The following is a 13,918-nucleotide window of genomic DNA, read 5'->3' as shown; positions in this document are numbered from 1 at the left end:
TGATGTTGAGAAAACATTTGTTCTTCAACTGTGTTTATTTTTGTGCTACAGCTTCAACAGATTGGACTTGCCGCCCTATAAGAGCTACGAACAACTCAAGGAGAAGCTGATGTTTGCCATTGAGGAGACGGAAGGATTTGGACAGGAGTGAAAGAGGGAGACGAAGTGGGAAAACCCCGTCAATGTTTAAATCGGRGAGCGCCAGCCTGCAGAAGCAGCAGGTGTTTGGGAGAGGCGACGCTCGTCTGCATGCACCAGCTGGTGAGATGGCTGCCAGCATGTGCAGTATTCTGAATCGGGGAAATCCTCTTACAGCAAACCTCTCATGGTTTAATGAGCGGGAGCAGAATTTCGTATTCTTTCAAAACCAAAATCCAAAGACTGCCTTCCAAACGCGGTCGTCATGTCAACGAGAGAAACTCATGAGTGCAGAGCACGATYTGAGACATAGAGGGTGTGGCTTTAAGTTTTCAACTCGGCTAAGTTTCCCCAAAATGAGTTGCGTTCAAATGAGTCTGAACTAATTATTTAAATGAATCTTCCTCTCTTAAGTTAACATTAATGACTTTCAAAAGCTTCAATAACAGACAATCTTGGTGCTTCAGAGATTTGGGATTCTTTGCTTTCGTTTTGCGCTCTGGATTATGTCATGTTTCGAGTCTGTGAATCGATGAATGATTGTGAACAGTGTTGTAACCTCCATTATTTTTTTTTAATGGTGGTGGCAAATGTTATAAAAACCATTTAACTGGCCCTAGTTTTATAGGGTCGGAGTCTGCACACTGTGATCTGTAATAACGGGATAATGTGGATTAGTTTTCTGTAAGAATCTTAATGTTAACAGCTTTAATAACCTTTTTTTGGTCTTTTAATGTACAGAAGTAGTCTTAATTAAGCCTGTTRCTTAAAAATCCACAGAAGACCAGAAGAACGCCAATACTGCATCAAACCAAATAAAATTTAATCATATGAGGCATTTTCATTGCAACCCGGTTGTCTCTTTTAAACATGTAGCATTTGAAACATGAACAAGTRTTTTCTTGCCTTATTTTGACATCTTTCACAACAGACCTCAAAAAGGAAGGGATACAAAGGTTGTTTTCAAAAGTCRGCAATAACTGAGGAAATTTAAATCCCACCTCTCTTTACACCTGTCATTTGTAGCTTGTTCTGTCTGAACTTGGGAAAAATAATATTTTAATCATTACTTGGCATTAATGAGCACTTCTAGTGAAGATGTGTGAAGCAGCTTTTAAAATCTCTTTCAATAACATTTAGAACATTTTGAGAAATGTGTTTAGAGATTACATTTAGAAGCAAAGTGTAAATTTAAAAATGCTTGTGTTACAGCATTTTAAAACAAATGTTTAAGGAAACCAATTGTGGTAATTTTTATAAGCGAAAAGTAATATTTGAACAAGAGATATAAACTGAATCCATGTACAAAGATTAAAGGTGAATTTTCCAGATTCTTTTTGAAGAATATTTTACTGCAATGAAAGCTGAATTTCTTTTGAGGTTTTTTTTACATATTTTTGTCCTGGGTGCCAATAAATCTGGAGTGCTGAAACTCCAGCACTCCAGAAAGGTTTTTTTTTTTTTTTTTATATATAACCAAAAACCTTTTTCCTCACCAAGTGTTGAAGCTGCGGAAGATTATATAATGAAATGAAACCTTGTGTTGTGAAGACTGTTTAAACTGTGTAGTCACACACTGAACCAGCAGAGGAAACTATCTGAACTTTGGATTCAAAATGAATGATCAGTTTTTAGCCTTTCCCCCCTCAGGCTCTCAGCCAGCAGAAACAGTTGGTCATGTGGTAAAATAAACACTCTTATTCTCTCTGATCAGGCTGATTCATCCCTCCATTGGAATAAATAAATTGATCAGAAATGTCCAGGAGAAACTGCAGTAGGAAGATTTATTGGTAATTTTAGTTAGAACTGTATGAAAGTAATGAATGTATGAGGACCAAAGGTCAAGTTGTGCTCAATATGCCACCTCCTGAAAGCATTTTTTGAMATTTTCACAGTAGAAACCCTGAAACGTCATAAACGAGCAGATATGGAAATAAAAATAAAGATGCTCATGTTTGTTTTTTAATCCAGCTGGTTAATCCAGCTGAACCACTGTCACTCCTGTACAGGATGAGAAGTTGTAAATGGTGTTCATAACAAAGTTTCTTAAGATTTTAAATAAGTTTAAGGCAATGCTCTATTTTCTTTTCTCCAACTGCTTATGTACATGAAAGATGCGTAATGTAGGAATTGTCACATTAATAAATTAACTCAAAACATCCCTTTTGTGGTGTTCTGGTGAAAGTAAATGTGTTTACCGCCTGCAAATAAAAAAAAAAAAACCCTAAGACTGAAATACTGGCATGGGTTAATTTTTATTATATTCTGTACAAAACTCTGGGGGAAATGATCATAAAACATCTGAGCAATGTAACTGTTTTAATATAAAACAATTGTCATTTTCCAGTACCGGAAACGGCTTAAACAAAGAGGCAGGTTTGGACTACAAACATGGCTGCCCCCGTAAACTGTTGTGGGCGTTGGTCCTAGTCTGTGTCTGCAGCTCGCCACTGGTTTCCATGTCGCCATGTTCCTCTGCCCCTCCCTCGGTGGTAGCCATGGCAGCATGGCGGCCTCTGTCCGTCACCTCTTTGTCCCCTGGTTGAGTTTCTGCTGTTTCCTGGTCTCCATCGGAGCCGCCCTCTTCCTCTRCCTCCTCTCCATCAGTCTGTGAGCATTTGGAAATCCTCGTGAATCTGCTTCTCTTCCCGTTGTGCTCTCCTTCCTGCTCCTGAACCACCGATGCTCCTGCAGCCTCATCAGCCTCGTCCTCCTCTGTCCCCACCTCTGCTCCTGTCCTGTCTCCTGCTGTGGGACATTTGTGGTCTCTGTAGTAGCTCTGCCTTGTGAATCCCTTGTTGCATGTGGAGCACCTGAACCTGTAGTTGTTTGTGTGGGACTGTTGATGCTCCAGCATGTGAGCCCTGCGGCTGAAYGCCTTCTGACAGAACAGACACTTGTAGGGTTTGATACCTGGCAGAGAGGAGAGCTGGTTACAAAAGGGGCAAATACCAAAGAAATGCTAGAATATGTTGAGATGTGAGAAATTTACACAATCTCAACTTTTGTCGACTTTAACACCAAGAATAAAGAGCACGGGTTTGAATTCGATGTCCATTTTCTCAGGGTGTCTGCACATCTACAGAGTCTTAAATTCACCTATCTAAAATTAAGCCCTTAAAATGTCTTAAATTAATTTTTTAAAAGTTGGGCTTTAATATGGTCATTATGGATATTGATATAATTTTAGAAAGTGCCAATCACCAAACTTCCTCCAGCCAAGTAAATTCCATTCATAGTGGTGTTAAAGCATCTCAAATTTAAGATGCTTTAACACCTGTAGAAACCTTTAATATTGTTGTATTAACATYAATATGAGGTCAAAGAAATATTTACATCTGCACTAATATTTGGTTTTATGTCATGCAGTGGTGGACATACTTCCACTACTGCAGAGCAAAATTTTCCATTTAGCATTTTTGCTAATTTTGAAAAAGCTTAGTGCACTTAGCTTCTTCTAAATACCATGCTGATGTAGAGCTTCAGTGATTTAGGGTTACTGTAGCTAATTTTCTAATTAGTTCCCACCATTGATGTCACGTATCAAGTTCCACCACAGCCACACAGTCAACAAGCTTCATGCTTGGTCATTACAAAATGTATGGACTCAACACTTTGAACTCGATTGAATTTTGAACCCCAGATGAGACAAAGATGAGCTCTTTGACCACTAAGACTAAAGCAACGTCTGGAAAGCAATTGGTTCCCGATAAATCGCAGATGTCAAACTCCAGCCCTCAAGGGCCTGTGACCTGCAGTTTTCAGATGTGCCACAGGTACAAAACACTGGAATGAAATGGCTTAATTACCTCCTCCTTGTGTAGATAAGTTCTCYAGAGTCCTGCTAATGACCTAATTATTCTATTCAGGTGTGGTGCAGCAGAGGCACATCTAAAAGTTGCAGGACACCGGCCCTTGAGGGCTGGAGTTTGACACCCCTGGACTCAACCCAATGTGGTAAGAGTGATCAGAATTGTGCCAGAAGCTTGTGTATGTAAACTAGGAAGATCTTCAGACAACAGRTTGGTCGTTATTTTCTCACCAGAATGTGACAGGATGTGGGCTTTCAGTTTGTCTGGTCTGTTGAATTCTTTGGTGCAGCCCACATGTGTCCTGAGAAAGGAAATACGGAAGAGTAGGTGCAAAAATGTGTGGAAAAAATAAAAATTTGAGCTATAATTACGTAGTTCGGATCAGGGGAAGGAGTTAGGAACTTTTTCACTTCTCCTTCTGGAGCCTCACCTGAAGGGACACTTGTATTTCTTAAAGGGCTCGTGGATCAGCATGTGTCTCTTCACTTTGTCCTTTCTGTTGAACGTCGCCTCACAGAGAGAACACTTGTACGGTTTCTCACCTGGAAACAAAATAAGTCATCTTTTGTTGGATTCAAAGTTCACACAAGTTCCCTGACTTAACACTGCGAACTGAAACTGCACATTTTAGATCTGAGTTGGAAAAAACCTTTGTTAAATTTCAGACCTGAGTGAATGCGAGCGTGCAGCTTGAGGTAGTGCTCAGTCTTGAAGGCCTTTTTGCAGATCTGACACTTAAATCTTCCTCCAACACCATGAGTGGGCAGGTGGCGCCGGAAGTATCTCTCACATGGGAAGACCTGATGATGAACAGACGGCGAGCTGATCAGAGCTCAGCTAAAAGTGAGAGACTTTAAGCTGTAAATGATCAAAAGTAGTTATAATCACTATAGCAAATTTAATTTGAATCACTCTGAGCCTCAGATATGTGCAGCATGATGGTGAGACGTACCTTCTGACAGTGAGGGCAAGGGAAGCTGTGAGAGGCGGTCAGCAGGTGTTGCTCCAGAGCTTCCTGGGTTGAATACCTGCTCTGACATTTYGCACACCTGCAGTGACACACAGAGGCACTCTGGTAAAAACTAAACACTGCATGTAAAGGAAAAGCTTTGGGGATTTTCTGTTGTATTTGGACTAAAGAATAGAGTTGGAGGAGAATTTTTAAATAAAATGGAAAACTAAATGTAGATAGACATTTCTTCTACATGTTTACTGAAGCTGATGTGTCAGAAGGAACATCTTGCAGGAGGAATGGYGGTCCTGACCTGAACACGCTCGTCTCCTTGCGCATGTTCTGCTGTGGGCAGAAGCAGTGGGAGTACTGGTGGACTCCCAGCTCAAACAGGGAGGGGAAGACCTTGCTGCAGAGGTGGCAGCGGTACGTCAACTGCTCCTGGTGCGTCCGGATGTGTTCCAGGAAGTGGTCCAGCTTCTGGAAGGTCTGGGAGCAGCTCTTCAACACACACTTATACACCTGCAGGGAAACACAACTAACGCAACTTCAGTCCCAATCTGCTCAATCTCCATTACTTATGTGTACTGGTACTTGTACAAAAGATTAAAATACAAACTAAATTTCTTCACTTTTAACTCAATTTCTAGACTTTAATGTGGTCTTGAATGAGATTTCTTTATGCTTCAGCACTTAGAACAGAAAAAAACAATTCCCTCTGCCTGCTTGTTAAGCCCCAAACCTCTGAACAAGAGGTGGATTTTAACTTTGTTCCCTCAATACTGCACCTCTCTCAGCATAGATATAGACATATTTGGTAACCATGGAAATGTCACTCTAGAAGCTGCAGGTCATACCTTAGTGACCAGGGGCCTCATGCATAAAAGAATGAAGTTTTCACACTAAAACTTGGCGTATGGAGAAATTTAGAAAAGTGCGGTGCACAAAAAAATGGGATGCATAAAGCTGTGCGCACGCACGTGGCCGCGCACCTTTCCTTTATAAATCCTAATTTATGGGAAATAGAACGCAGCTGCTGGTCTGCAATGTCACCACCCATAAATGCATATGTAAATTAGTATAAATACCCGGAAGTCTGCCACCACATGAAGCAGAAACCATGGCGATGTCCTTGTTTGTAGCAGTATGGGTATTTATAATAATTATATTATTTAAAAGGTGTTTTCAGGACACATAAGGTCACCTCACAAAAATAAAAATAATAMATTTTAAAGAAAAAAATAAAATCCAAAATAAATAAATAAAAAGATGGTGAAATGCCCGTTTGAACAACAGGGTGTTCAGCCAGGATTTAATAAATATCTCTGATCAATTGCTCCCCCCAAATCCTTCCATTGGTGATGTTCTCCATCAGAACCAAAACGCTCCACAATTACGCGGCACATTTTTGCACAGCTACGTACATACGTGATTTTCTACACACCTTAATCACCTTAAAAATGGAGTTAATCTGCTGATCCAACCCTTTTTTTTTCTTTCTTTTTTTTAGTGAGAATGAAATTACCCCATAGATGCATTTCATGCGCTTCGGCGCACAGACCGACGCGTTACATCTTTACAAGACAAAAACTGAGGAAAAGTACTATTTACATTTGAGAGGTTTTCACATCCTTTTATTTTTATTTATTTTGTGTTCATATTACTTTATTGTCTGGGGATAAATGCGGATCAGTTTCAGCGTTTACTTTTAAGCAATAAAAATATGTTTGATGCTTCTTGGTCTAAACACTGAATGTAGTCAGGTTTCAGTGTCTTTAGGTGAGTTTTGACGCTTTGTAGTTTGATATTGTTCACAGAAAAAGTTTTCATGGCTGCCGTACATTTTCACGCCAGTGTATATTTACGCACACTTTTGACGCAAAGTTAATTTTTATACATGCCGGCTTGTGTGTAAAATATGGCGCTGCACATTTTTTGTGTACGCACACATTATGCATGAGGCCCCTGATCATTTGCTGTAATTATACCCAGATGTATCAGACTCTACACAGGTAATGCGGATCTACAGTTCACAAAGGTTTGTAGCCTTATTCATGATATTTCCCAAAAGGTTTATATAATTTGGCGAGGGACAAAAAAAAAAAATCGAAATTTTTTTCTCCTGCCTCACCTGCTGGCCTTTGTGCTGGGTCAGGTGAGACTTGAGCTGGAAGTAGGTCTTGAACTTGCAGGTGCAAAACTGGCACTGGTAGGAGCTGTCTATCACAACAATCTGCTTGGTTTGAGCGCCGCCCTGCTGGTTCTGGTCAGACATGAAGTGAGCGTGACAGTCCTGGGCGTCTCCCCCTCGACTGGCGGTCAGACCGGATTCGGCCTCCATCGCTGCCTCCTCCCCTGGTTCCTCTGTAAACAGGAAGTGAGGTCACTGTACAGGCTGTGTATCTGGAGTTAGTTTTGTTGTCCTGAAAATGAAGCTCACCCATTTGGGCCGGCTCTGGTTCTGCTTGAGTCTGGTCTCGGTCCATGTCGCCTTGTTTCTGCCGCTCCGCCATCCGATCTTCCTCAATGAATGAAACGGGAACCACCTTCACTGTGATGGGGAGCCGGGTCACAGTGTTCGCCACGCTCATCGGCCACACCTGGACAGTCAGGACAGCAGGGGGCGCTCATTCATACAGATGTGAATCTCTGTGTTTTGTGATTTGAGCTGATCCCAGTTTTTAGGGTTCAGATATATTTAATTCAGAAACCAGTTTTTCTTTTGAAACAGGCGAGTCAAGAGTTCAAATTATGTGACTGACAAGAGGAAACAAATACAACATTTATTTAAATTCTATTAAGACCTTAACTGCCTGGCTTTAAATACAAAAATATTTTAAAAAATGAATAAAACACAATTTCACAAAACATTAAGCAGACTCAAATCAATTTGATAATTTTGGACTGAATTCCAGGATGAAGAAATGTGATTCCCTGTAGAATCGGGGGAGTTGTTTCTGCACATTTACCTATTTACTTCAGCCATCTTAAAATTCACCTCTAGAAAAACAAAAACAGACAGTCCACCTTGTGAGTCTGCATGTGTTTCTTCACGTTAGACTTCTGGGCGAAGGCCCGCCCACAGACGATGCACTGGAACGGTTTCTCTCCTGTGTGGCTGCAGGAACAAAACAGACCAAGTGTTTTCTTCCTCTTCCATCGACACGAGTCAGTCGGTGGGCAAAGTCCACGTTATGCTGCTCACCTTCTGATGTGCTGCTGGAGGTCAAAGTTTTTGGAGAAGAACTTATTGCAGAAATTACACTTCAGCTTCGGACCTTTTCCCTTCAGGTGATCTGCTGAGGAGAGAAACTTAGAACTAGAATTATAGACTTTATTGCCATTTAAAATCTAAATTTTGAGCAAAATTTTGTTGCAAGGCTCCAATAATGACAAAATAAATAATTAATAATAAAATGTATGAATCTAATATGGACAATAAATATATATACGTATATATCATAATCGCCATCATAGTCCAGACTTTTTTAACCTGATTGGTACTTCTGTGCATCAATACCTTGAATGGTTAAATTCCAGTAATATTTGAGGTTTATCTGTAACTCGTACACATATTAGAAATGAATATTTAGTATTCAGTTCATGTATTTTTTTTATCTGTGGAAAAAGGCAAAAGTTAGGGTGACTTAACTTTTGCCTTTTCTAAACCTGTCACAATAATTTATCTCGATAAGTAATAAATCAATGATTTGCAAAAACTCTAGAAAACCAGGCATCATTTCTTTCACTTCACAGCTAAACACTAACATTACTGCAGCTGTAGCTACAGACCAGGAGCTTTCCATCATCGACGTATGAATGTCTGTGTGAATGTGTGTGAATATGAGTGACTGATTATAACATGTCTTTAAAAACACTCAGGTGGTTGGAAAAGTCTGATGTCAATATTTTTATAGTAAAATCGCAGTATAATGTAATAGTAATATAAGTTCACAGATGGAAAGCAACTAGTTATATTTACTCAGTTACATTTACTTGAGTAACTTTTTGAAATGTTTGGAAACAATTTACATCTAGGAGTAAAAATACATCTAGGAGTAAAAATACATCTAGGAGTAAAAATACATCTAGGATTAAAAATACATCTAGGAGTAAAAATACATCTAGGAGTAAAAATACATCTAGGAGTATTACTCTGTACTTTATACTCTTGACTAATTTTCTTATCTGTGCTCTTAATTGGGTAAAATGTCTGGATTCTCTACCCACTGTAAGGAACGTCACAACAATTAAGAACAAACTCCTTTTAAATAAACATTCACCACACACACACACACACACACACACACCTGAAGTTGTGACTGAAGTTATATTGATCTAGAAAACAGTTTATTTTGCCTTATCTTGTTATTTTGTAATTATGTTATTCATATAAATTCTTTTCATTTTGGTTCTTAAAATACCAACATTTCCACATAATTTTATATTTTGGTCCATCTTCTGATGTAATTCTTAAATATGAAGTAACTGATGTTCTGTACTTGAGTAAACTTTTCAAAAAATACTTTTATCACTTGAGTAAATTTCTTGGATTGTTACTTTTTACTTTTAATTGAGTAAAAATATGCTGAAGTAGTGATACTCTTACTTGACTCCACATTTTGGCTACTCTGCCCATCTTTTWATACATAAAGTAGTTAAGTGAGRAACCGTGATAAAATCCGGCGGGTAAGGAATACTTTAGCACGCCATCACCTGCTGCTCCGTCCGTTGTCTTCTTGCTGCTCCGGGGCTGCTTGGGTATGATGACCTTTTCGAAGTCACTCAGCTCTGCCATGCTGCCCATGTGGCTGCAGCTCTTTGCTTTGCTGCCCTGCTTCCCAGGGCTGTAGACGGGAGYACTGCTGAACGACTGGCCCTCTACGCACTGGCCAGGCATCCAGTGAGAAGGAAACGAGTAAATAAACACAGGAACTGGACGATGTATGAGATATTGAGAACTGCAGGTGTAGGAACTCACCTGAACAGGGTGGAAAGCTGGCAGGCCTAACGTATGGATCTCTGCTGCACCGCCAGCACCAGCAGCTGCAGCAGCAGCAGGGCCTGCCATGTGGGGCATCGTGTTGTACACCTGCACCACCGAGTTGCTGTGGCTCACTGGCACCTGGGAGGAGAGGGGCTGCTGGGTGGGCTGCCCAGCTGGCAGGGCGGGGGGCGGTGCCTGGCTGGAGGGCAGAGGGTGGGAAGCCTGCTGCTGCTGATGATGATGGTGGTGATGGTGCTGAAGATACGATACCCCCGCTGTGTGCATGCTCATGTTACTCTGCAATAACAGCAAAACATCTGAAGAATGTGTTTCAGGCGGAGCAAAGCAGCGGCCGCTCCTGGATGTACCTGTATGGGCGTCTGCATGGCGGCCATGGGCTGGTCGATGGAGGTGAAGGCGGAGATGGCCGACATGAGGACATCGTCGCTGACCAGCACGTTGCCTTGCACCAGAGTGTGAGTCAGAGGAGATGGAGGGACTGTTATGTAGGTGGATACCTGATGGCCGAGCAGGATAGAAGGAATTTAAACTACAGATAGCCTTTAGTAGATTTTTAGCATTTTGTTTCAGATTTGATAATTAGCTTATCCAAATACCATTAGCTTCTCGGCTAGCATTAGCTAAGAAASTTTTTTTTGTGCCATTAAATATGTAGAGAAAAACCAACTTTAAAACTTCTGGGTTTTCTTCTCATTTTTMTTCTCTGTTCAATAATTATTACCTTCGTTTAGCATAAATGTCACCTCAGACCTGATTTCATGCTAGCTTGATACATTTGACTGGCAGCCAATAAACATGGCAAATGGCATTACAATAAATTATTTGATCTTATATTTTGCCGTTATGATTGAAAAACAGATTAGATTTTCATATTAAAGAAATATTAACATTTTCTGTTTAACAATGTATTCGACTCAACTTTTTAACTTGACATTTTTTTTATATCTGCCAGTTTTCCGGGGCACTACTTTAAAAACCACTGGGCCAGATTATAGCACTAATGTATCAGCCGCATCAAATATTAACCAGTCTCAAAATTATTAATAAATCAGTCAGAAAGAATCCAAATTTGGATCTAATACATGTTTTAATAAAGAAATAATAATATCTAGTTTTTTCCAAGTATCTTTATTTTAAAAACAACAATAACAAGGGAATTGTTCCCCTCCACTGTCGCCACATATTTGCTCAGGAGAAGGGATTGCTGCAAGCAAAGTGAGTAAACAATTAGATTCTAGGCGTTCATATGCTCTGCAAACTCTTAGTTTTCACTGATATTCCTTAACAAAAAGGAAACGGACCCACAGCCTCACAGATCCTTTTCCCACATACTTGTTCTTTATATTAAGTCGAACTCACCTGGAATCAGACATGATGCCACAAAGCTCAATATTGATCACAACTGACCCAAACGCATCGTTCCAGTTACAGTACACCACGCATAAACCATCAGCAACTCTACACACCAATCAGTTTCCACCGCTCTGTCCCCACCTGTCTGTTGGCGGCAGTTTGGGGTACGGAGCCGACTGATGGGACCGGCGCGTAGGCGTTGGTGGAGGCCAGGGACACGGTGGACAGGGAGGGGGTGCCAGACTGGCACTGCTCCCTCTTGTGCGTCATGAAGGCAGGCAGAGAGTTGAACTGTTTCTTACACTTCCCACACAGGAACACGTCTTCGTCGTCTGCAGAATGATTAAAAGCCCAATGTTTTCCATTCTGATGATTTATATTTTTTGAAGGGCAAATTTCTTTACAGACACTTTACAATTCACTTTATTTATGGTTTCTATTGAATTATTTTTTATCTATATTTTATTTATTGATTTTGTTTGTTATGTTTTATTTTGGATATTTAAAATGTCTTCCTGTATGGAGTGCTATTTATAAAATTAAAGTTTATTAGTCTTTAAGATGGCCAAATTGCATTACTATGCCATTATCAATATATTTTTCCCCAAACTGTCTTTTTTCAATGAAAAGAACATAACCTGCAGAGTTGGGGGGACATTTTTTTTACTATTTTTTTTTTATTTTTAACATTAAGATACAGATTGTCCATCTGTTTAAGTTTAATTATCTTTTTTACACACAGTGCTCAACCTCCCTTCCAGTTTCACTCTTCTGTTTTTTTTTTTTTTTTTTTTGCATCTGTATAATCTTCATTCAGTTAGAATTTAGAAAGCATGGTAAATGTGGACAGGATTTTGTATAATAAATTATATTAATGCTTGTAAAACTATCCAAATTAAACCTAGTCCAGCTTTGAATTCAATCCAAAACATACAAATAAAAAGATTTRGAGACCACAAAGCTGTGAAATTGCCTTTTTGTGTTTACATTTGAACATTTCCTGATCAAAAATCTAGTTTTCTGTGGAAAACTAAAAATTAAGGTCATCAAACAAATAATGCAAGAACTCACATAAGAAGAAATTTTGATTTTTTTTTTCTGGCTAGAAAATAATGCAATCGAAGTTTATAAAGTTTGTGTGTATTTGTTCCCCATATTAAATTGTAACTTTTCCATATTCCAGACTGTACAGGAACCCTGTCAGTGATCTTACGTACCCATAGGCTGGATGGCCGGCGTCGCAGAGACATTTTGGCTGTTTGGGTCAGGAACTCCGCCTTGACCATCCAGCAGTGACTGAACTGCCAGCACAGTCTGGTTATCCATGCCTAAGGAAGATAAGAGATGGAGATGAGGTCACTGCGAAAAAAAGCAGTTATTTCCATCAGATGAGTGCGTTCTGACATATACAGCAGTAGTTTTGACCATCTACTTACTAATCAGGCAATTCTGAAAGCAGTTGGTTGCACCACATTTTATTTAGGGGTATCTGAGTAAGGTGGTCAGAATACAAATGTACACCACATTTTTCAGAGTTTTTTATTATTATTATTATTATTATTATTTATTTTATTTTTTTAAGAAATAAAAAAAACAGTGTATCATTTTCCATAACACTTCAGTTACATTTATGCACTACTTTGTCCATCACATAAAATCACTACAAAATATATCAAAGTTTTTGGTTATGATGTGGAAAAAATGTGAACAGATTCTAGAGTAAAGAATGATTTAGTTGTGTAAAAAAAAAACATCATTTCTGCAAAATGTTCAGCTTTCTATGTGTTTATGTCGCCAACCACTTAGGTTTTGTACTCTGATTACAAGTTCTGCCTGGGTTCAATGTTAATATGAAATCCTAAACACATCAGGCCTGAAATCGAAGCTTGAAACAACTTGTGACAGCGTGTTGCAGTTTAAAAGGACAGCGAATAAACGAATATCGCCTCAAACTGCGCACCCACAATAGGATGTCTGATAGAAAATGTCTGGAATTAAAACGGGAGAATATTTCATATCTGCTTGGTTGTTTACATTTACACTTTCAGAGTTTTTCTGTTCTCTACAATGATAAACGTCTAACTGATTCAGACATGTTTTTTCTGATTTCCATAAAGACCACAAAATATATTTATCAAAAATATCCTCAAATGCGCGACTATGTTTATGGTTATGCAACAATAAAAGGAATATTACTACCTTCGAGCACCTCAAATATTGCCTGCGCCATCTTGAAGCTCTCCTTTTGTGTAATAGGCGCTCCACTAGCAATGCCTGCTGCTTGTTGTAAATACACAGAAGTCAAGAAAACGTGAGAAAAGCATTTTAAACATGAAGGCTTCACGGAAAATCCAAGTATAGCTAAGTTGTTGGGGGTATTTTTTACTTAAGTTACAAATTGTAATAGCTAATTATAAATATGTATTAAGTGCCTGTATAAAAAATAACTTGAAAATAATGAAAGATGCTGCATTTTTAAGCTCAGTCTTAACTGAAATTTCGTTTATTTAGCCATTTTATTTAATAAATGTTGACTGCCAATGGTTTTCTCCGCTGAACATGAACGCACCTTCCAATCGAAGACTCTGTGCTCGTGCACATGACAGGCAGCTGTTCGCACCAATCAGAGCCCACCAGCCTCGCGACGCGGAAAAC

General features: G+C 39.3%; 1 protein-coding gene across 2 annotated transcripts; it reads right to left on the bottom strand.

The window, feature by feature from the left end:
• Positions 1-254: 254 nt before the first annotated feature.
• On the bottom strand, positions 255-13,546 carry znf341 (zinc finger protein 341). Of its 2 annotated transcripts, none has more exons than XM_008412735.2 (16): positions 13,463-13,546; positions 12,481-12,591; positions 11,405-11,595; positions 10,258-10,407; positions 9,884-10,186; positions 9,619-9,790; positions 8,108-8,201; positions 7,930-8,020; positions 7,343-7,502; positions 7,034-7,266; positions 5,216-5,424; positions 4,903-4,999; positions 4,618-4,750; positions 4,381-4,492; positions 4,181-4,251; positions 255-3,051 (listed from the first exon to the last, which is right to left on the bottom strand). In XM_008412735.2, exons 1-16 carry the CDS (start codon positions 13,491-13,493, stop codon positions 2,522-2,524), a joined length of 2,688 nt encoding a protein of 895 aa, XP_008410957.1. In that variant the 5' UTR covers positions 13,494-13,546; the 3' UTR covers positions 255-2,521. The 2 variants fall into 2 exon arrangements, with proteins under 2 accessions (XP_008410957.1, XP_017161262.1); XM_017305773.1 differs by having other exon boundaries at positions 8,108-8,198.
• Between the last annotated feature and the right edge of the window lie 372 nt (positions 13,547-13,918).

Source organism: Poecilia reticulata, linkage group LG7 (assembly GCF_000633615.1).
Source record: "Poecilia reticulata strain Guanapo linkage group LG7, Guppy_female_1.0+MT, whole genome shotgun sequence".
NCBI classification, from domain to species: Eukaryota; Metazoa; Chordata; class Actinopteri; order Cyprinodontiformes; family Poeciliidae; genus Poecilia; species Poecilia reticulata.
The sequence above is the reverse complement of the archived record's forward strand: the minus strand, read 5'-3'. Positions and strand labels throughout refer to the sequence as shown.